At 44.6% G+C, this 21,717-nt stretch overlaps 1 protein-coding gene across 4 annotated transcripts in view; it reads right to left on the bottom strand.

Moving 5' to 3' along the window:
* ece1 (endothelin converting enzyme 1) overlaps positions 1–21,717 on the bottom strand; it is a 215,498-nt gene that overhangs the window by 146,711 nt on the left and 47,070 nt on the right. For 2 of the 4 annotated variants that reach the window (XM_033048032.1, XM_033048033.1), the window contains exon 1: positions 12,253–12,402. The exons of the other annotated variants lie outside the window; for them this stretch is intronic. In XM_033048032.1, coding sequence (XP_032903923.1) covers positions 12,253–12,255 — 3 coding nt within the window. In that variant the 5' untranslated portion in view covers positions 12,256–12,402. Of the gene's footprint in view, positions 1–12,252; positions 12,403–21,717 lie in introns of those variants that run through there. 4 annotated transcript variants of the gene reach the window in all.

The raw sequence follows: 21,717 nt of genomic DNA, 5'->3' as shown, positions 1-21,717 counted from the left end.
GAGTTAAGACCTGCGTGGTTCTTCCTTCCCACTTGCTGTGGTGTTCACAAAGCACAGCCACACAGTTCCCCTCCTTCATTTTCGATCCAAGTCGCTGTGGTGAATTCAGAAAGTCAAAGCAATGGGGCTGCCACAAATTAAAAGTGTTTACTGCTGATAAACAGTGAAGTAATGGGAGCGCCGCAGATATAAAGCACCAAGACGGCCGTCCGAGGGCTATGACCTCCAGCAATTGGGCACCGACATGCTCAATCACAACAAAGTGTGCGTTTTTGTGGTGTTTTATCAGAGAGGAAACAGCAGTGCACTCTAGTCCTAGAGGCTAAAATTTTATCTGACTCAGGAGAATTGTTATTAATGGATTTTGGACTTGTTGTTTGATTAAAACCAGGCGTGGAAATTTACTCCTGCTTGTTTTTATGCTGCTTGGCTGAATTATGTCCACTTACAGGTAGCATTGAGGTGGGGGCAGCTGCAAAAGGGCCCGGAGAGGGGGAGATTAAAACAGCACTTTCTACATGTCCCTACAAAGATTTTTATTTTCAATAAAGCCTCCGTAACACATCGTCAGTCATCTAATTTAAAAAGCATGGCAGCCAATTAGCACACACGTAGCTTCTCACAAAGAGCCCACATTGTCTGCTTATAACGATCATTTTTTTCTTGAAAGCAAGGTTGAGAGAGGCACCAAAAAAAAGACACAAAGTGCTGGAGTAACTGAGCAGGTCAGGCAGCATCCCCAGATAACATGGGTAGGTGACTCTTCACCTATTACCTACCATGCCTTATCCTGCCTATCCTCTATTCTAGCTTTCATCCCCACCCCCTACACGCAATCATAGGCTGCATGGTGGCGCAACGATAGCGTTGCTGCTTTACAGCGCCAGACACCCGGGTTCGATCCCGACTACGGGTGCTGTCTGTACGGAGTTTGTACGTTCTCCCCGTGACCGCGTGGGTTTTCTCCAAGATCTTCTGTTTCCTCCCACACTCCAAAGACGTACAGGTTTGTAGGTTAATTGGCTTGGTGTATGTATAAATTGTCCCTCATGTGTGTTGGATAGTGTTAATGTGCAGGGAAGAAGGTGTTCGGTGAGGGCTCGGTGGGCCGAAGGGCCTGTTTCCCCTCTGTATCTCTTAAACTATAAACTCTTAAAGCTATATTTAAGAGGGAGTTAGATGTGGCCCTTGTGGCTAAAGGGATCAGGGGGTATGGAGAGAAGGCAGGGATGGGATACCGAGTTGGATGATCAGCCATGATCATATCGAATGGCGGTGCAGGCTCGAAGGGCCGAATGGCCTACTCCTGAACCTATTTTCTATGTTTCTAAACTAAAAACTAAAACCAGTCTGCAGAAGGGTTCCGACCTGAAATGCCAGCCATCCATGTTCTCCTGGGATGCTGCCTGACGCACCAAGTTACTCCAGCACTTTATGTCTTTTTTTTTGGGAGCATCAGCAACGGCAGTTCCTTGTTTCTATATCTTGAGAGAGGCACGTAGACAGAGTTGGCTCAGCCCCTCTTCCTCAGAGCCACGGCAGTCATAATAAATCCGACTTTCTTTCCAAACAGCAATGGTGATTGTGCTTGCTGGAATAGGACTTATAGAAAAAAGAACTCGTAAATCAAAGCAAGACCAGCAGGATGACCTCAAATACAACACCAAGAAAAATCTAATCTCATTTTCCAATCTTTGAACAGAGTAAGGCTGGCGAAAAATATTTCTCCCTTTCGAATAATCCTGTTAAAACACTTTCAAGAACAAGGTTTTCTAGTCTTGATCTAACACAAGTGTCTCGTGCCTCATATCACCTCTGCTGTAGCCTCTCACAAGACCTGGATATAACTCACCAGTGACCAACATCACCTACAAGAACTCCTCACAATGTCTCAATCTATAGGTTTTTGGATCTAATAGTTTTTATCCATGACTACAGCAAATACTTGCAAATGGCAAAGCTCAAACTGAATTTGATTCCTTTCAAATAGTATATTACCATTGAAGATAGACACAAATTGCTGGAGTAACTCAGCGGGACAGGCAGTCTGAAGAAGGATCTCGTCCCGAAACATCACTCATTCCTTCTCTCCAGGGATGCTGCCCCACTGAGGTACTCCAGCATTGTGAGTCTATCTTTGGTGTAAACCAGCATCTGCAGTTCCTTCCTTCACAGTATATTAGCATTGTTTTGAAAACTTATTTGCATTGCTTTCAATATTTGCATTGGGGTCGGAAGGGGTTAGTTTGTGGTGTGGAGATCTGTGCTGTTTGTATGGGGGCAAATATACCACTTGGTATTTCATGCTCAGTGGATGCAGCGGTTCAAAACAAAGTTCTTCACAGTATCTCAGTGCATGCCACAAAAATACACCAATGCCATAGTTACAGAATTAAACGGCTGGTCCAGTGAGATTTCTGGTCAACAAAAGGACACAAAGTGCTGGACCCAGAGAGTTGTGAATCTGTGGAATTCTCTGCCACAGAAGGCAGTGGTGGCCAATTCACTGGATGTTTTCAAGAGAGTTAGATTTAGCTCAAGAGAGTTAGGGCTAAAGAAATCAAGGGTTATGGAGGGAAAAGCAGGAACAGGGTACTGATTTTAGATGATCAGCCATGATTATATTGAATGGCGGTGCTAGCTCAAAGGGCCGAATGGCCTACTCCTGCACCTATTTTTCTATCTTTCCATGTTTCTATGGAGGAAATCAGAGGGTCAGACAGCATGTCTGGAGAACATGGATAGGTAATGTTCCGGGTCAGGACCTTTCCTCAATCTGAAGAAGGGCTCTGACCCGAAACATCACACGTCTATGTTCTCCTGAAACGCTGCCTGGCCCGCTGAGTTACTCCAGCACTGTGTGTCCTTTCGTGTAAACCAGCATCTGCAGTTCCTCATTTCTAGATTTCTGGTCTATTGTGATCTAACTACCCTCACCTTCCCTACCATAAAGGGATGCTGGTGGGAGATTTGGTAATGGTAATAGTCACTTTGAAGGTTAATGAGGGATGATCAGGCATTTTCTTGCTGGAGATCGATGTCATGTACATGTAACACTTGAGGGGCTAGGGGCATAGACTATGTGAAAACAGTACTTTTTAATGGAGCCAGACATCAAGAGATGGTATCAGTAGCTGCAATAACATTGGTGTAAATGGATAGCTAAATGCTTTGTTTTTGAAAGACAAAATCAAAGGCATTTCAGGAGAAAACACAGAGGAAGTAGAGTTTGGAGGTGAAATGGTAATATGGATAGAGAATAAGACAGACAGATGAAAGTGTTTAAGAAGGAACTGCAGATGCTGGAAAATCGAAGGTACACAAAAATGCTGGAGAAACTCAGCGGGTGCAGCAGCATCTATGGAGCAAAGGAAATAGGCAACGTTTCGGGCCGAAACTTTGCCTATTTCCTTCGCTCCATAGATGCTGCTGCACAGAGAGATGAAAGTGTTAGGCAAGGCTAACAAGACAGTAATGCCAAGGATAGACACAAAATGTTGGTGCAACTCAGCGGGTCAGGCAGCATCGCTGGAGAAAAGGAATAGGTGACATTTTGGGTCGAGACCCTTCTTCAGACTTTACTCGGGAGAAGACTGGAGTCTGAAGAAGGATCGCTACCCAAAACATCACCTATTCCTTATCTCCAGAGATGCTGACTGACCCGAGTTGCTTCAGCATTTTGTGTCTATCATCGGTAGTTCCTCCCTGCACAATACTTGTACCATTCTTGGGATTTCCCTCAGAGTCTTGCGTGCGTGCTTTGTTCCTCTATCTGTCCCCTATGGAACCACCAGCCAGTAGTGCATTCCAGGTTCCCACCAGACACATTTTGTGTCTATCTTTTGTGCAAACCAGCATCTGCAGCTCCTTCCTCCCCAATAATGCCAAGGGGCTGGTTGTGAATGTGGGATAGGGATTTTACATGAAGGGACAGATTGGAGCAGGATAAGATGGCAATACACTCAGGACAACAGAGTGCAAATTAAATCGTTGAAGCTCCCAGGTTGGGAAATCATTTGGTTCAGACGAAATCAGCCACAAAAGTCTTAGGTTTTCCCACTGGATGGTATTGGGAATGTGGCCATTACAACAAATTAACAATATTTGCTTCTTCGGAGATCTGAAGGAAGACAGCCAGTGAGATGTAAATATTCAGTGCAATCAGTAAGAGGCAGTATTGTTCTGGATTTACACATCAAAATGATGCAAGCTGTCTGCTTCACTAGCCTGACTTAACACTTCAACTGTGTCAAGTCTTTTGATCTGTTAATCTAATGGAATCTCTTCTTTGGTCGACCAAAGCTTCCGCTAATTCATAAGTAATCATCGAGGTACACGGTGCTAATGAGTGACATTTAAGCCAAGGAAGCTTCTGAGTGTCAAACGCAGCAATTTTTCTCATCCTTCCCCAATTACATTGAGAAATAGAACCTGCAAGGGGTGTTCTTTAATGAGTAATGTTTCGGGTCAGGACCCTTCTTCAGTCTGAGAGTCGGGGAGAGGGAAACTAGAGATGTGAAAAGGTAGAAAGAACAAATGGATGAAAGGTATGAAAAAAACAAATCAAAGCCAGCACCGATGATCAAGGAAAGGTGGAGCCCACAATGGTCCATTGTGGGCTGTGGGGAAAAGGTAATAACGAGGGGATGCGAACAGTGAAACTAGGGGGGGGGGGGAGGGACGGAAAGGGTGGGAATGAACATGCAAGGAACAGAAACGTAATTAATATGTTAAAAGACGATATGAAACAAGAGAAGTTGTAATGGGGAACAAAGAATTGACAAACAGTTAAACAAATAGGTTGGTTCTGCTATCACGGAAGAGGAAACAAATAACTTCCCAGAAATGCTCGCGGGCCAAGAGTCTATACAAAGAAGCAAAAGGAAATTACTGTTAGTAAACAAGTAATGTGGGAGAAATTAATAGGAATTAAAAATGATGACATGTGCAGCTTGGACGGGAATTTGCAAGTGGTGGCGTTCCACATGTGCTGCCTTCATCCTTTCTAATGATAAAGATCTGTGTTCCTGTGCACTTAGAGAAGTCTTTGGGATGTGGGGTGGAATCGACGCATTTGGAGGAAATGCATGCATGTGGTCACAGGGAGAATGTGCAAACTCCACACAGGGAACACCAAAGGTCAGGATCGAATCAGTCTCTGGTGCTGTGAGGCAGCAGGCCCACCAGCTGTGTCACTGCATTGACCATTGGTCTTTGGAAACACATGTGAAGGGACAACAACCAGTCAAGAGGAATGGTAAGAAGGAACTGCAGATGCTAGTTTAAACCAAAGATAAACGCAAAAAGCTGGAGTAACTCAGCGGGGACAGGCAGCATCTCTGGAGAGAAGGAATGGGTGACGTTTCGGGTCTAGACCCTTCTTCAGACTGGTTAGGGCTAAGGGAAACGAGAGATATAGACGATGATGTGGAGAGATAAAGAACAATGAATGAAAGATATGCAAAATAATGATGATAAAGGAAATTGTAGGCTGTTTGTAGGGTGAAAATGAGAAGCTGGTACGACTTGGGTGGGAGAGGGATAGAGAGAAAGGGAATGCTGAGGCTACCCGAAGTGAGAGAAATCAATATTCATACTACTGGGCTGTGAGTTGGCCAAGCGAAATATGAGATGCTGTTCCTCCAATTGTATATTGGCATCACTTGCAAGTGCTTTGAATATAGGGGCAATGATGTCTTACTATTATTATTTGAGGCATTGGTCACACTGCATCTGGAGTATTGCATCGAGTTTTGTCTCTTCATCCAAGGAAAGATATACCACAAAGAAAATGCTGTAGGTGGTTTGTCAGAGAAACCCGACATCTAAAACTGGTGTTGAGGGAGCCGATTCCCAGAATACACAAATATCCCAATAATTAATAGACAGGCCAAACATGCTAAATGTGCCAATATGTCTTGTCTGGAAGCTTTCATGATCTATACCACAAGGAAGCAAACCAACTTAAGTAGAAAATGTTTTATTTAAGTCAATGAACATACCTCTAACATCTAATGAGAACGTAAGAATGCCAATACCTACGCTATCACATTCATGGGAGTTTGTAGACCACACTTCTTGAGCAGCCACTAGCCTCCCATCTGTAGACAGTGCTGTTTGCTTACATAGAAACATAGAAAATAGGTGCAGGAGTAGGGCATTTGGCCCTTCGAGCCTGCACCGCCATTCAATATGATCATGGCTGATCATCCAACTCAGTATCCTGTACCTGCCTTCTCTCCATACCCCCTGATCCCTTTAGCCACAAGGGCCACATCTAACTCCCTCTTAAATATAGCCAATGAACTGGCCTCAACTACCTTCTGTGGCAGAGAATTCCAGAGATTCACCACTCTGCTTGAAAAATGTTTTCCTCATCTCGGTCCTAAAAGATTTCCCCCTTATCCTTTAATTTCAATTTAATTTCAAACCGATTACTGCTTGCAATGAATGTTAGACCAGATATTCTGAAGACCGGTTCTCATTGGAATCAATGCCTACCACGTAATCCGATTACTCCTGAATAATCCCTCATTCGGGCACTGCACAGTTTTGTCTAGCTTGATGTAGATTTGGATGATGATTGGTCATTGACAAGGATTTTACTGAGATGTGAAGCCTAGAGTTATAAGGAGAGGTTAGATAGGTTGACGCTTCTTTTTCCTCTGGAGTGTTGGAGACAGAGGGATAATGATATAGATGTATATAAATTCACAATGGACATAGATAAGGTGAACAGTCACAGTCTTTTTCCAAAGGTGGGAGAGTCTAAAACTAGAAGGTTTTAACTAAAACTAAAACTAGACTTGAGCTGAGAGGGAAAGATTGAAAAGAGACCTGTGGGGCAAACCTTTCCACACAGAGGACAATGTGCATGTGGGAACAAACTGCTGGTGGAAATAGTCGAGCAATTATGTTCAAAAAGATATTCACTCAAGTACCTGGATGGGGAAACTTTCAGAGGGATATGGGCCAAATTCAGGCAAATAGGATTAGCCCAGGTAGGCAGCAGACAGACAGCATCTCTGGAAGGAAAGAATGGATGACGTTTTGAGTTGGGACCCTTCTTCAGACTGAAAGTCACGGGAAAGGGAAACAAGAGACATAGACGATGATGTAGAGAGATATAGAACAATGAATGAAAGATGTGCATAAAACTAACAATGATAAAGGACACAGTCCATTGTTAGCTGTTTGTTGGGTGGGAATGAGGCTGGTGCGACTTGGGCGGGGGACGGATGGAAAGAGGGGGAATGTCGGGGTTACTCGAAGTTAGAGAAATCAATTTTCATACCAACTGGTTGTAAATCCAAGCTAAATATGAGATGCTGTTCCTCCAAAATGCATTTAGCTTCACTCGGACAATGGAGGAGGCCGAGGACAGAAAGGTCAGTGTGGGAATGGGAAGGAGAATTAAAGTGTTTAGCAACCGGGAGATCAGGTAGGACCAGGCAGACTGAGCGAAGGTGGAAAAAAAAAAAATCGCCCTGTCTATGTTTGGTCTCGCCGATGGCCCAGTACTAGGAGATTCGCTACAGCTTCATCATCTCCCCGTGTTCATTAGTTTGCCATTTCCTAAAACATTCCCAACTCCTCATGCTCAATTTGACAACAGCTGGTCCCATGTTACAGGTGCAGCTGTTTCCACAAGGATTAAAATCAAGGAGAATGACCTATGTTTGCACAGCACCTTTTACAATCTCAGAACATTGTAAAGTGCTCTTCAATAAACCAAATTATTTTCAAAAAGAATAGTACGCTCAATTTCCGACCCAATGACGAAATTTCTGTACTAAAAATTTAAAGAGGTTTGCTTTGGATTATGAATCTAATGGGAGCAGAAGCAGGAATAGGCTGTGTAGTTCCACAATCCTGCTCTCCACCCCAACCAGATAATTGAAAATCCTTCCAGCAGACAATCCCACTGATCTTCTTATCCTTTTATTCACCTATGAGGCAAAAATATATCAAACCCCAGTGCGAAAATGCACAGTTCTTTGGCACGCAGGTTTACACCCTTTCCCAACATGAATTTGCCCCTCATCTTGACCCAAAGTGGTCAACCTTTCTTTCTCCAACCACACTCTTCTTCAATTCAACTCTATGGTTATAGGAAGCATCTTCTCATTTTCTTCCCATCTCGCTATCCCTCAGAACATGTTTTTTTCCCCAACTGTGGGTGGCAGAGTGGCACAGCTGCTGCCTCACAGCACCAGTGACCCGGGTTCGATCCTGACCTCGGGTGTTGTCTGCGTGAAGTTTGCACATTCTCCCTGCAACTGCGTGGGTTTTCTTCGGGTGCTCCGGTTTCCAAAGACGTGGGTGGGGCAAGATGGGTTAATTGACCTCTGTAAATTGCTCCCAGTGTGTGGGTAGTGTTGATCAGTGCATGCTCCTTTAACATAGTGACCTCACCACTACTAACCACTCCCCATTATCTTCTGTATAACTGTAGCCTCCCCACGTCTCTCTCACTCTCTATCTCCAGTGACAGACCACGGACAGCTAGGGCACAGTGTGTGTTTTATACCAGTGTCTATAATAAAACATGTAGTGAAGACCACACGTGTTTGGAAGTCATTACAGGTAGCAGAGTGAAAGTGGACAACATGGAACTAGTGTGAATTGGTGATCAAAGGTCGTTGTGGATTCGGGGAGGTGAAGGGCCTGTTTCCATGCTGTATCTCTAAACTAATCTAAACTCCATTGAGTAAAGAACAATCCAACTCAATCACCAGACTGAACCAGCTCCAAGATGGGCCATTCATGCACCATCAAAATAGGTTTGTAAGTCATAGGAGCAGAATTAAGCCGCTTGACCCATCGAGTCAACTCTGCCATTCAATGATGGCCGATCGATCTATCTTTCCCTCTCAACCCCATTCTCTCAGCCTTCTCCTCATAACCTTTGAAACCCTTACTGATCAAGAACCTATCAATCCCCTCTTTAAAAAAAATGCACAATGACTTGGCTTCCACAGCCGTCTGTGGCAATGAATTCCACAGGTTCGCTACCCTCTGATAGTTCCATTTTCACAAAGAGAACAATGAACACCTCAATTTATGTTTCTGGTGTCGATAGAATTAACACCTGCCTCCCAGTCACAGTGCGGCATTGTGCATTCCTCCCAGGGTTCAACTAATACACCTGACTGATCACCACACCGAACAATGCCCTGCAGGGAGTCAGTACCAAGAGTTGCTGGAATATTTATGAATATCCTTTCAAAGGAGGGTTGCCATGGAGTCAAGAGCCCTCAGGTTTGCAATGACTATCAGTTTAATGAAGACACATTGGTGCTGCTGGTAGAGCTGCTGTTCTATAGCACCAGAGACCCGGGCTCGACCCTGACCTCAGGTGCTGTCTGTGCAGTGTTTGCACGTTCTCCCTGTGACCATATGTGTTTCTTAAGGGTTTTCCATTTTCCTCGCGCATCTCAAGAACGTGCAGGTTCAGAGGATAAATGGCCTCTGTAAATTGGACGGGAAAACATGGAACTAGTGAGAATGGATGATTGTTGGTCGGCATGGATTTGGTGGGACGGGGGGGGCCCGTTTCCATGCTGTATCTTTCAGTCAATACCAAGTCACCTGCGCTGTTTACAGAGTGGTGTTTACATAGACCAAACTTCCTCAAGGACAATGACCCAAGCCTCAAACATTAACCAAATCATAGACTGTCTAATAAACACCACACCCTCGCTGGTCAATTATGACAAAACATCTTTGTGGAAATAGTTTAAGAAGGAACTGCAGATGCTGGAAAATCGAAGGTAGACAAAAGTGCTGGAGAAACTCAGCGGGTGCAGCAGCATCTATGGAGCGAAGGAAATAGGCAACGTTTCTGGCCGAAACCCTTCGGGTTTCAGCCCGAAACGTTGCCTATTTCCTTTGCATGGACACTAGAACGATCCTACACAAACACACACACGAGGGACAATTTACAATCTTACTGAAGCCAATTAACCTTCAAAACTGCACGCCTTTGGAGTGTGGGGGGAAACAAGAGCATCCGGGGAGCACGTTTCGGGCCAAGACCGTTCTTCAGACTGATCTTTGTGGAAATGTCAGACTACATGGCATAGCTTCAGGGTAAAGGGGGGCAACATTCAAAATGCATGGAACGTATTTTTGACACAGGTGTTTGGGTGCTTGGAATGCGCTGCCAGCAGTGGTGGTGGAGGCTGATATGCTAGTGTTGTTTAAGAGGCTTTTAGATAGGCACATGGATGTGCAGGTGCATAGAGGGATGTAGATCTCATGTGGACAAAGGAGATTAGTTGAACTTAGCAAAGGTAGACACAAAATGCTGGAGTAACTCAGCGGGTCAGACAGCATCTTTGGAGAAAAGGAAAGGGTGACGTTTCGGGCCGAGACCCTTCCTCAGCCAACTTAGCATTATGTTAGCACTTAACTTAGCATTATGTTTGCCACAGACATTGTTTTACCGAAGGGCCCATTCCTGTGCTGTACTTTGCATGTTCTATGTTCTAATTACTCAGCCTTTTGAAATGGACTCAACTATATCTGGATGCAGAAAAGACGAGGAAAACTGTTGAGCTACGAATGTGAAGGAAGGAACTGCAGATGCTGGTTTAAACCGAAGATAGGCACAAAATGCTGGAGTAACGCAGCAGGACAGGCAGCATCTCTGGATAGAAGGGTGAAGACTGAAGAAGGGTCTCGACACAAAACATCACCCATTCCTTCCATCTGGAGATGTTGCTGCCTGAAGATAAGACACAAAATGCTGGAGCAACTCAGCAGGACAGGCAGCATCTCTGGATAGAAGGAATGGGTGGCATTTCGAGTCGAGACCCTTCTTCAGACCGAGAGTCAGGGGAGAGGGAGACAGAGATAATTAAGTGTAAGGTGTGAAAACGAGATATCAAGAGAGATGGAGGTCAAGGAAAATGTAGAATAAATCATTGTTGGGAGAAGTTGACAACGAAGCAAACAAGGATAAAAAAAAACCAGGGGGACAGTCAGACGTCGGAGAACTAAGATGGGGGAGGGATGAAGAGAGGGGGGAAAGCAAAGGTTACTTGAAGTTAGAGAAGTCAATATTCATACCGCTGCCCAAGCGAAAGTGCTTTTCCTCCAATTTGCGCTGGGCCTCGCTCTCATGCTGCTTGACCCGCTGAGTTACGCCAGTGTATCGTGTCTCGCTGGGAACGTGGTTAGTTCTGAACACCACCTCGGACAAGGAACACATTCGGCTCCCTGCCAGCGAACGGCTCGCTGTGACCGGGGTTTTATTAAGGGAGGCATTCCCATTCCCACCGCAGGAGATACGCCATCCCAGAGCGGAAGAGCTAAAATAAAGTTAGTCAACAGAAGACAGGAGAGGAGAGTGGATCATCTGTTCCCCCGAGCTACTCTCCCAGCCGGTGCGCTGGCGTGGTTCTGCCTTTCTTAAGTTACACTCCAACTCTCGATGCTTCTTCAGCAGAACAAGTAGACGGAACCTCCTCTGGCCGGAGAGAGTACGAGCTATATTCTCCCAGAGACACAAAACTCCAGCTTTCTGTGTCTGCCTTCGTCTTAAACCAGCGTCCTCAATTCCTCCTTGTACTGTATTCTCCCCTATCAATATTACATTGATTTTTTCCCCCATGTAAATATATTAATATCTTCTTTCCAAACAGACCCGCATGCTGTGGATAGAGAAATGAGATATCACGTGTAACGGTAGGCAGGTAAGTCTGGAGAGAGACGCACAGTTGTGTCACAGTACTTGTGTAACTTGTTTACAGTCTCGGCGGCGCACATCTGCCCACGTTTACCAATGCACATCTGGAAAGCAGGGGAGATTATTTGCCCACAGTCAAGGAAGACACTAGACCCCAACAAACAAATCGGAGGGAAAACAAATAATACGGGCGGAGCGGTCGGATTCCACACACACACACACCCACACACACACGCACGAGTGAGGCTGGCTCTGCCAGAGTTTGCAGTCTGAAACTCACAAGAAGTGAAACCGACACGAAGCGGCTGAAACTCACGCCGGGTGAAAGCGCGGCCACCTGAGGCAGGGTCCAGGTCGCCCCTCGCTCAGTAAACAGCGGGGTAAACTCTCTCGGGGGAATCGGACCCTCCCCCCTCCGGCCCGCAGGACACTTCTGCTGTACTCTGCACGCTTTGACCGGGAGGACACAGTTTCTCCTCGTTCTCCCCACAAACCGTACGCTCTTAGAGCCGAGGTAGTAAATAAACCTCCCCTCCTCCCTCCCTCCCTACGCCTCCTACCATTGCTGCTGCCGGCTCCACCGCTCGACCCCCCGTTCGCCGCCCAGTCTGGCCTTGCGCTGCCTCTAGCACAGCGTGAGGGAGCACCCCGCCCGCCGATTGACAGCTCCTGCCCCCTGAGTGACGGCCACACACCAATTACAAGGAGCCGAAAGGCTGGGAGGCGGCGGCAGCGCTTCGACCACTTTGTGGGCGGTGCCTCTCTATCTTGCCTTAACTCCCTGCGTGCTGGGCTGGGCTGGCCGCTCTTCAGACTTTAACCCACCAAGTATATGTACACACTGATCTGTTTTGTAGTTAATGCCTACTTTGTTCTGTTGTGCTGAAGCGAAGCAAGAATTTCATTGTCCTATCAGCGACACATGACAATAAACTCTCTTGACTTGACTCCTGCATTTAAAAAAACACAATCTGAAATGGTCCTAAACGTTGACTGTCCCAGCGTCAAATAAACATTTAGACAGGTACATGGATAGAAGAAAGACACAAAAAGCTGAAGTATCTCAGCGAGTCAGGCAGCATCTCTGGAGAAAAGGAGACCCTTCTTCAGACCCAAACTCGTCACCTAATCCTTTTCTCCAGATATCTGACCGCTGAGTTACTCCAGCTTTTTGTGTCTATATTCTATCCATGTACTTGTCTTAAGACTGGGAACTGCAGTTGCTGGTTTGAAGTGAAGATAGGCACAGAAAGCTGGAGTAACTCAGCGGTCAGACAGCATATCTGGAGAAAAGGAATAGGTGACGAGTTCGGGTCTGAAGAAGGGTCTCGATCCGAAACGTCACCCATTCCTTCTCTCCAGAGATGCTGCCTGTCTCGCTGAGTAACTCCAGCATTTTGTGTCTATCTTCGGTTTAAAGCAGCATCTGCAGTTCCTTCCTACAATATCTGCAGTTCTTTCCTACACAGGTATATGGATAGGACAGGTACACAAAAGTGCTGGAGAAACTCAGCGGGTGCAGCAGCATCTATGGAGCGAAGGAGATAGGCAACGTTTCGGGCCGAAACCCTTCTTCAAACTCGAAACATTGCCTATCTCCTTCGCTCCATAGATGCTGCTGCACCTGCTGAGTTTCTCCAGCACTTTTGTGTGCCTTCGATTTTCCAGCATCTGCAGTTCCTTCTTAAACACATGGATAGGACAGGTTTGGAGGGATATAGGCCAAACGCAGGTAGGTGGGACTAATGTAGATGGGACATGTTGGTCGGTGTGGGCAAGTTGGGCCGCAGGGCCTGTTTCCACACAGTGAGACTCTATGACTCTAAAAGTAATATTTCGGTTCAGTGATGCATCGCTAGTCGTCAGCTGACAAGGATGGATTTTGATTAATATGGGTGTTAGATGTTATGGGGAGAAGGCAGGAGAATGGGGTTGAGTAATGTCCAAACTCTGTACAGATAGCACCTCTGGTCAAGATCGAACCTGGGTGTCTGGTGCTGTAAGACAACAACTCCTCCGCTGTGCCACATGCCACCCAATTCATTATCTATAGTTTGGAAGCAAAGGAACACATATTATCGACAATGTTTAAGGCATGCCGTATGGTAGAAAAATGGACATGAAAACCTTCCGCTGATTAGCATCTACTGCTCTGCCTTGGCTGATGTATCAAAACACATCCACATTCAACATCGATTAGAAGAAGCACTGAGAATGGGTGTCCATGTCCATCACCTGCAGTAACTCATTAAGATCACCATTTAGAGAGATGGACGAGTCCCAAAGGATACACAAAAGGACACAAAGTGCTGGAGTAACTCTGCGGGTCAGGCAGCATCTATGGAGAAAATGGATCGGTGACGTCTCGGGTCGGGTCGGGTCCCTTCTTCACACCGTTCCCGAAGGGCACAACTGTTTTATTTTAGTTTTTGTTGTGATGACGGCTTACATTGTAACGTCAGGTGGTCCAGGCACAAGGACATAACTTAAATAACTCCCTCTGAACACCAACTGTCTCAATCGCTCACCCTTTAAAATACTCTTTTTCTACCAAAGTTAATAACTTCACATTTCCCCCCGCATCATATTGTCTGTTCCAGGAGTTTGTTTTTGTGCTTTGTTTAGTTTAGTTTAGAGATACAGCGTGGGAACAGGCCATTCGGCCCACCTTGTTCATGCCAACCAAAAATCACCCAAACACTATGTTCTATCCTACATTCTATGGCCAATTTACAGAAGCCAATTAACCTACAGACAGCACCCATAGTCAGGATTGAACCTGCGTTTCTGGCGTTGCAAGGCAGCAGGTCTACGACTGCGTCACCGTGCCACCCTATTGTGTCCCTTGCTCACCTTTCCTTATCGATGGATTGGACCTCCTTTGATGCAATCAGAACATTTTCATTCCTCAGGATTGCCACTTCTTTCAAGAAATATTACAAGGCTTTTTTGTTATATCTAATGTTAGCTTTCACTTCTCTTCCTTGTAAGCTCTGCATTGCTTACCTCTTAACCATTGCTTATTTCCTCTCAAACCTTGTAATCAAACCCAATCAATCATTGCTAAAATAATTCACAATGCCATCATAGTTGCTTTTGTTAAGTTAAGGTCCCAGTTTCAGACTAAAATAACCGCTTCCTATTTTTCTGGTAAAGGCCGAGACTCCTGAAAAATTATCTTCAGGATCCCCATACCTGTTGTCACATTCACTTATCCCTCCTGACCAACCATTCCACCAATGCTAAGTCTATGGAATATGGTTGTCTTCCAATATTAAGTGTCAGAATAGTGTTTTTCCTCCCTGATGCATTTCAGTCTTCAGAAGACTCCATCTCATCAACTCCACACTGAAGTTCCTGAAACTGCAGATAATCAAAGAGATATTAACTTGGACCCTGGAAAGACAAGGGACTGCAGATTTTGCTTTACAAAATAGACAAAGTGCTGGAGTAACTCAAAAGGTCAGACATCGTCTTTGAAGAACATGGATAGGTGACATTTTGTGTCGGGGTCCATCTACAGATTATAATGACCCAAACCATCACCTATCCATGTCTGAAGAGGTGCTGAACCAAATAACTGCAGATGCTGGTTTATACCAGAGATAGACACAACGTGCTGGAGAAACAGCAAGTCAGACTGCACCTTTGGAGAAAAAGGATAGGTGACGTTTTGGGTCTTCTTCATTCCAAAGAAGAGTTCCGACCCGAAACGTCACCTATCCTTTACCTCCAGAAATGCTGCCTGACCTGCTGAGTTACTCCAGCACTTTGTGTTTTAAAAAAAAAATCTGACCTATCTTCTGTTGCTGGGAAATGCAATGAATTCAATCAAAGCCTAAGTACTACAGTCACAATACATCATTATCCTGGCAGATCTGTCTTAAAATATTTATTTAATGTAATCGATTTATTTAATTCTGTCACAATTTTCCAACTCCGCTGCAGTCCCTTATTCACCATATAGTGGTCGTTGCTCACAGGATGCTTTGTTACACACAGACCATGTTTTTTGAGATGGGTTTGCACATTCAGTCTCCCAGGTTACCTGATTCAATTAACTTTTTCTAGCTGGTTATTCAATCAGCTGGAAGACTAATAGTTGCTTGCTAAATAAAACCAATGAAGTGATAAAGTAAGACTAAAATCACCTCTTAACTCACCCAAGTCCACACAACACAGACTCTGAGACGGCTGTGCTAAACAACACACTGTGATCAGTCAAACTGAAAAATTCAGGGAATACTTGTGGTCAGTGAAATACTTCCAGTGAAATATCGTTTCTGTTGTAATTTAGGGAGAGCTGCACTCAGTTAATACGCAGGAAGATCGCACAAATGGTAACACAATAATGACATGTCATCAAGAGGTAAATCCAGACAGGTCATCAAGGGTGAACTCCCTTGATTTTCTTCACATGGTGACTTTGGATCGCTTACATCTCGGAGAGCAGACTGGGCCAGATTTAACACAACATCCACAGTATAACAGTGAGGCTCCGTTGCCGTGCATTGGTAAATTATCTGTTGACATCCTCATAGTGGAATTTGAATCTCAAAATGTCAGACACATGGCAGGGATATCCTTGTGAACGCTGCCAACGTCATATATCCAGGCACTTCCCGATCTTTGTTTGAGTTTTACCAGTTCCTGGAAAATGATGAGAGTGGTGTGAAGGGGACATCTGTTATCACTTGTAATCCCAGACATAGTGGGAGAATTAGTGAGTGGGAGAAGAAAGCTGGAAAAAGGTAGAGGCAAGAGGAAGCATGGCAGGTAATAGCCGACATTGGTGAGGAGTGGGTTCGATAGGCAGATGGTTGGAACAAAGGAAGTTGTGAGATAGATTTGAAAAGTTGCAGATTGTGAAGCAGTTGGAGGAAAGTAGTGTGGGAGAGGACTGGGTGGAGGGGGGGATAGGTGGGAGTCTGGGTTGGGTAAAAGGGAGGGGGTGTTGGGGTGAAAGGGGCGGGGGAGGGGGGGGGGGGGGGTTTGAATGAGAGGTTACCAAAAACTGGAGAATTCAATGTCCATAAATTGCAAACGGAATATGAGGTGCTGTTCCTCCAGTTTGCGTATATCCTCACTCTGGCAATGGACGCCACATGGTGGCAGGGTGCCGCCTGTATGGTCGTTAGTTGTCTCCTGAAGTCGCCTCAAGAGTCGTAACTTTTTTCTTGTCACCGTTGGATTTTGAAATATTCATAGAAACAACAAAACAAACCTTTCGGCGACTGTGGGCTTGACGTAGCTTGTCTTCTCCTGTTGTAGGTGCTGTCGTAGGTTGTCGCCAGGTGACGTAGGTAGTCGCCGGATGATGACTTTGGTGAATTCCATTGGCGACTACCTACGTCAACCTACATCAACCGGTGACAGGTACCGGCGACAGAAAAAAATCGCCTAAGTGCGACAGGCCCTTTAGATAAATGTGGTTTGGTCAATTACTTCCTCAACAGTCAATTAAAGCCTCAGGCCAGCCTTGGTGCAAACATAAATAAAACAGCTGAATATCCCATGTGAGGCATGAGTTACTGTTCTTGTGTTCAAGACATCATTTATCTGGGTTGACATAAAGGAGCCCTGTGATAACTGAGATCAATGGACATCTATGGCTGAGTCTTGAGTCGAACACATTAACAAGTCCTGATGTAAGGTCTCGGCTTGAAACGTCAACCACCCACTGAGTTCTTCCAGCTGTTTGTTTTTGGCTGCAGATTTAAATGGTTCTAGTTGTTGGGAGTCAATCATCTCGGTCACAGAGCATTACTGGAAGAGTTCCGCAGGGCACTGCCCATAGTTCAAACATCTTCTTGTAGGAAGGAACTACAGATTCGGGTTTAAACCAAAGATAGACACAAAATCCTGGAGTACCTCAGCGGGCCAGGCAGCATCTCTGGATAGAAGGAAAAAGCGACGTTTCGTGTCGAGACACTTCTTGAGATGTAACTCTGCCTTCCCGCTGAGTTACTCCAGCATTTTATGTCTATCTTCGGTTCAAACATCTTCTGTCTGTCTGTCTGTCTGTCTGTCTGTCTGTCTGTCTGTCTGTCTGTCTGTCTGTCTGTCTGTCTGTCTGTCTGTCTGTCTGTCTCTCTCTCTCTCTCCAACACTAAGTTTAAGTCTGAAGAAGGGACTTAACCCGAAACGCCATCCATTCCTTCTCTCCAGAGATGCTGCCTGTCCCGCTGAGTTACTTCAGCTTTTTGTGTCTATCTTCACTTTAAAGCAGCATCCGCAGTTCCTTCCTACACTCTGTTAGGTTTAAAAGCAGACCAAGAGAACATTTGCAGCGCTTCCAGAGAGGATGTGGTTTTGGTTGCTGCTGGTTTTGATTAAAGCCACTCAAAAACTCATTCAGTTTTGTCACAAGGGAGGCAATTTGAAAAGGCCTCAAAGGAGATCAATGGGAAATGCACCAGGAAAAGTCAATGGGAAGGAGCGGCTACACAGAGATTTAAACTGTGTAGGAAGGAACTGCAGGTGCTGGTTTACACCAAAGATAGACACAAAATGCTGGAGTAACTCAGCGGGACAGGCAGGTTCCCTGGATAGAAGGAATGGGTGACGGTTCGGGTCGATACCCTTCTTTAGACTGAGAGTCAGGGCGAGGGAGACACAGAGATAATGAGGTGTAAGGCGTGAAAACAAGAGTCAAGAGAATTTTATTGTCATGTGTTCCAGATAGGACAATGAAATTCTTACTTTCTGCAGCACAATAGAATATGTAAACATAATACAAAATGGAAGAGAAAAGTTCTGTGTGTCTATAGACCATAGGCCATATATACACAATAAATAAACAGATATAGTGCAATAATAAATAATAGACTGTTATTGTTCAGAGCTTAAAAAACAAGACATCAAAAAAGATAGAGGTCAAGGAAAATGTAGAATTGATAATCGTTGGTTGACGATGAAGCAGAGATAAAATATTTTATTCAGGGGACAGTCAGACTGGTCAGGGATCTAGGAAGGGGGAGGGATGGAATGAAAGGGAAAGCAAGGGTTACTTGTAGTTGGATAAGTCAATGTTCATACCACTGGGGTGCAAGCTGCCTAAGCGAAATATGAGGTGCTGTTCCTCCAATTTGTGCTGGGCCTCACTCTGACAATGGAGGAGGCTCAGGACAGGAAGGTAAATGTGGGGATGGGCGGGGGAGTTAAAGTGTTAAGATGTCCTTGGCTCAATGCTCCAGCCACAAGTAGCCTGACTGTGATACTACCAACGCCCAGTTACTGGCCCTTCATTACCTAGCTGGATGATTATAGTCCATCTGTCAAATAGACATTTTTTTCTTGTGCTTGATTTCTTTTTATAACTAATAAATAGAAGTATTCAAAGACATTTAAAAATAAGTGCCACGTTGCCCATGTATTTTTGCTCCAAGATGATTGAGGCAGAATATCCCTGGTCATTCAGATGCCTGGTAGGCAGGTTCCCTGTGTGACGTTTGGCTTGAGGTATAACAGCAGGCTTAGAGTAGAAGAACTCAGCAATAATGAAAGCTGGAGACTCTGATAGAAAGTGGAGCACTGTCTGCCTCACAATGCCCGAGACCCAGGTTCTATCCTGATCTTGGGTGTTGTCTGGTTTCTCTATGGGTTTCCTCCGGGTGCTCCAGTTTCTTCCACATATCCCAAAATCTGCGGATTTGTAGGTTAATTGACCTCTGTGAAAATCACCTATAATGTGCAAGGAGTGGATGAAAAAGTGGGATAATGTCAAACTAGTGTGAATGGGTGATTAAGTATCAGAGATAGACACAGAATGCTGGAGTCAACTCAATGGGCCAGGCAACATCTCTGGAGAACATGAATTAGTGACGTGTTTAAGAAGGAACTGCAGATGCTGGAAAATCGAAGGTAGACAAAAGTGCTGGAGAAACTCAGCGGGTGCAACAGCATCTATGGAGCGAAGGAAATAGGCAACATTTTGGGCCGAAACGTTGCCTATTTCCTTCGCTCCATAGATGCTGCTGCACCCGCTGAGTTTCTCCAGCACTTTTGTCTACCATGGATTAGTGACGTGTCGGGTCTGGATCCTTCTTCTGACATTCTGAAGAAGGATCCCAACCTGAAACAGCACCTATTCATGTTCTCCAGAGATGCTGTTTGACTCGCTGTGTTACTTCAGCATTCTGTATCTATCTTTGGTATAAACCAGCATCTGAAGTTCCTGTTTATTACATTACAGTCAAAGATCGCTGTGGACTCAGTGGGCTGAAGGGCCAATTTCTATGCTGTATCACTAAACTAAACTAAACCAAACTAAACTAAGCATCTGACCACTGGATAGTTAACAGGAAAGAAAATTGCTTAATCTCACGATTCAATATATTCATTCACCAATTGCAGCTTTATGTTAGTGCCACTTGGAAAAGTAACGTTAAAATATTTTTGTCTGCGTTGATGACAGCTTTTGTTTTAAGCGAAACCATAGAAAAATCTCCAAGTTTTAAAAACAACGCCCTGCCCTCAATTTAATCTAAATACATATTGCTAAATAATACACTCTAGTATATAAAAATGCTGCTAATGCTGTTGGGATTTTTAATTTGGTTTTAAATCCCAATTTTGATCTTTAGAGTTTTGGATCTCATTGATCTCGACTACTGGGGTTTTCCTTGCCTTATGCCTTTGTCTTGGCCAATATTTGTTGCTCTGTCAATGCAATTACAAACAGATGGTCCCGTCATTATTACAATGCAGCTTGGTGAAGGTGTAAATTAGTTGTGTCTTCAGGGAACGCACCTCAAATGCAACTCATTGGCTGTAAGATGCTCAACGACTTCCTGAATCCAGAGAGAATGCTATCTAAATGCAAGTCTTGCTCGTGTTCTACCAATTGATTGAAATTTACCTTCACGACCAATCAACAACTTTGTATCACGCAAGTGGAATGCGAAAAGGCAAATTGGACAGAATGTGGTCTTTTCTTTGTCTAGGAATTAGTTTGCTTTTTGAGCTCAGGTTTAATAATGTCCACATTTGATGCAATAATAGATTAGCTTGGCCAACATAAAATAATATCAGAGACAACTAAATCATATTGATTAATTTTAAAAATATTTTTTGAGAAATCACAAATTTTAAGAAGAATGGGTGTTCTCTTATTTCTATTGTTCGAGATCTCTCATATCCTTAACAGTCATGTCTGATCACTCCATCTTCCTTCTTAAGTTGTCCCTTGCGGCCAAGGGTGATGGTTCAGTGTATTGACAGATTGCCTGCACACAATAGAGCACTGAGTTTAACTAGTAACTGCTTTCTCTCATTGTCAATTATGTCACTTCCCACATGCACTGAATGTTGGCTAGGATGTCTCTGACCTGCTGCTACAGGTGACTAGTGTCGAGTAACGTTACTCTCCAGTCACCACCCATCATCAGCACACAAACCGACAGAATTCCAGCAGTGTTCGGTCTTGAACTGGATCTTAATTTATCTCCCTTCAGTCCTCTGCTTCTCTACTTGTGTGGGTCTACATGTAATGCATAGTCTTTGACATTCATTCAAAGATCCATTCCTTCCGGACAAGTGATTCCAGCACGAGGAATATCCAGCTAATTCCAGGAAATTTCCAACAGAGAAGCGCAAAATTAAATCCAGATGTTAAAACCTCTGCAATTACAAAATATTATTCTTCCAATTATAATTGTTCTCATATTTTCTTGCGACAAAAAGGGAGGACGTTCGGTCAGTGTCGGCTCTCAGAGCAATGCCGTCGATCCCATTCACCCCCTTTATTATCCTGTGACCTAATCTCTCTCACATGGCCATCAACTCCATTCTGAACCTCCTGCCTCCCACCTACACTTGGGTCAATGTCCGAAGACCAATTAACTTATCAACCAGCACATCTTTAGTTTGTGGGAGGAATCTTGAGCACCTTGGGGAAACCTATGTGGTCGGATGGAGAACGTGCAAACTCCACACAGATCAATTGATGTTCAAGAACTTCTACACGATATGATGCAACATAACTCGGAAATTAACCGTCTCAGAACTGGGTGAGGGGTGTGGAA

Source organism: Amblyraja radiata, chromosome 31 (assembly GCF_010909765.2).
Source record: "Amblyraja radiata isolate CabotCenter1 chromosome 31, sAmbRad1.1.pri, whole genome shotgun sequence".
In the NCBI taxonomy this organism is placed as follows: Eukaryota; Metazoa; Chordata; class Chondrichthyes; order Rajiformes; family Rajidae; genus Amblyraja; species Amblyraja radiata.
The sequence above is the reverse complement of the archived record's forward strand: the minus strand, read 5'-3'. Positions and strand labels throughout refer to the sequence as shown.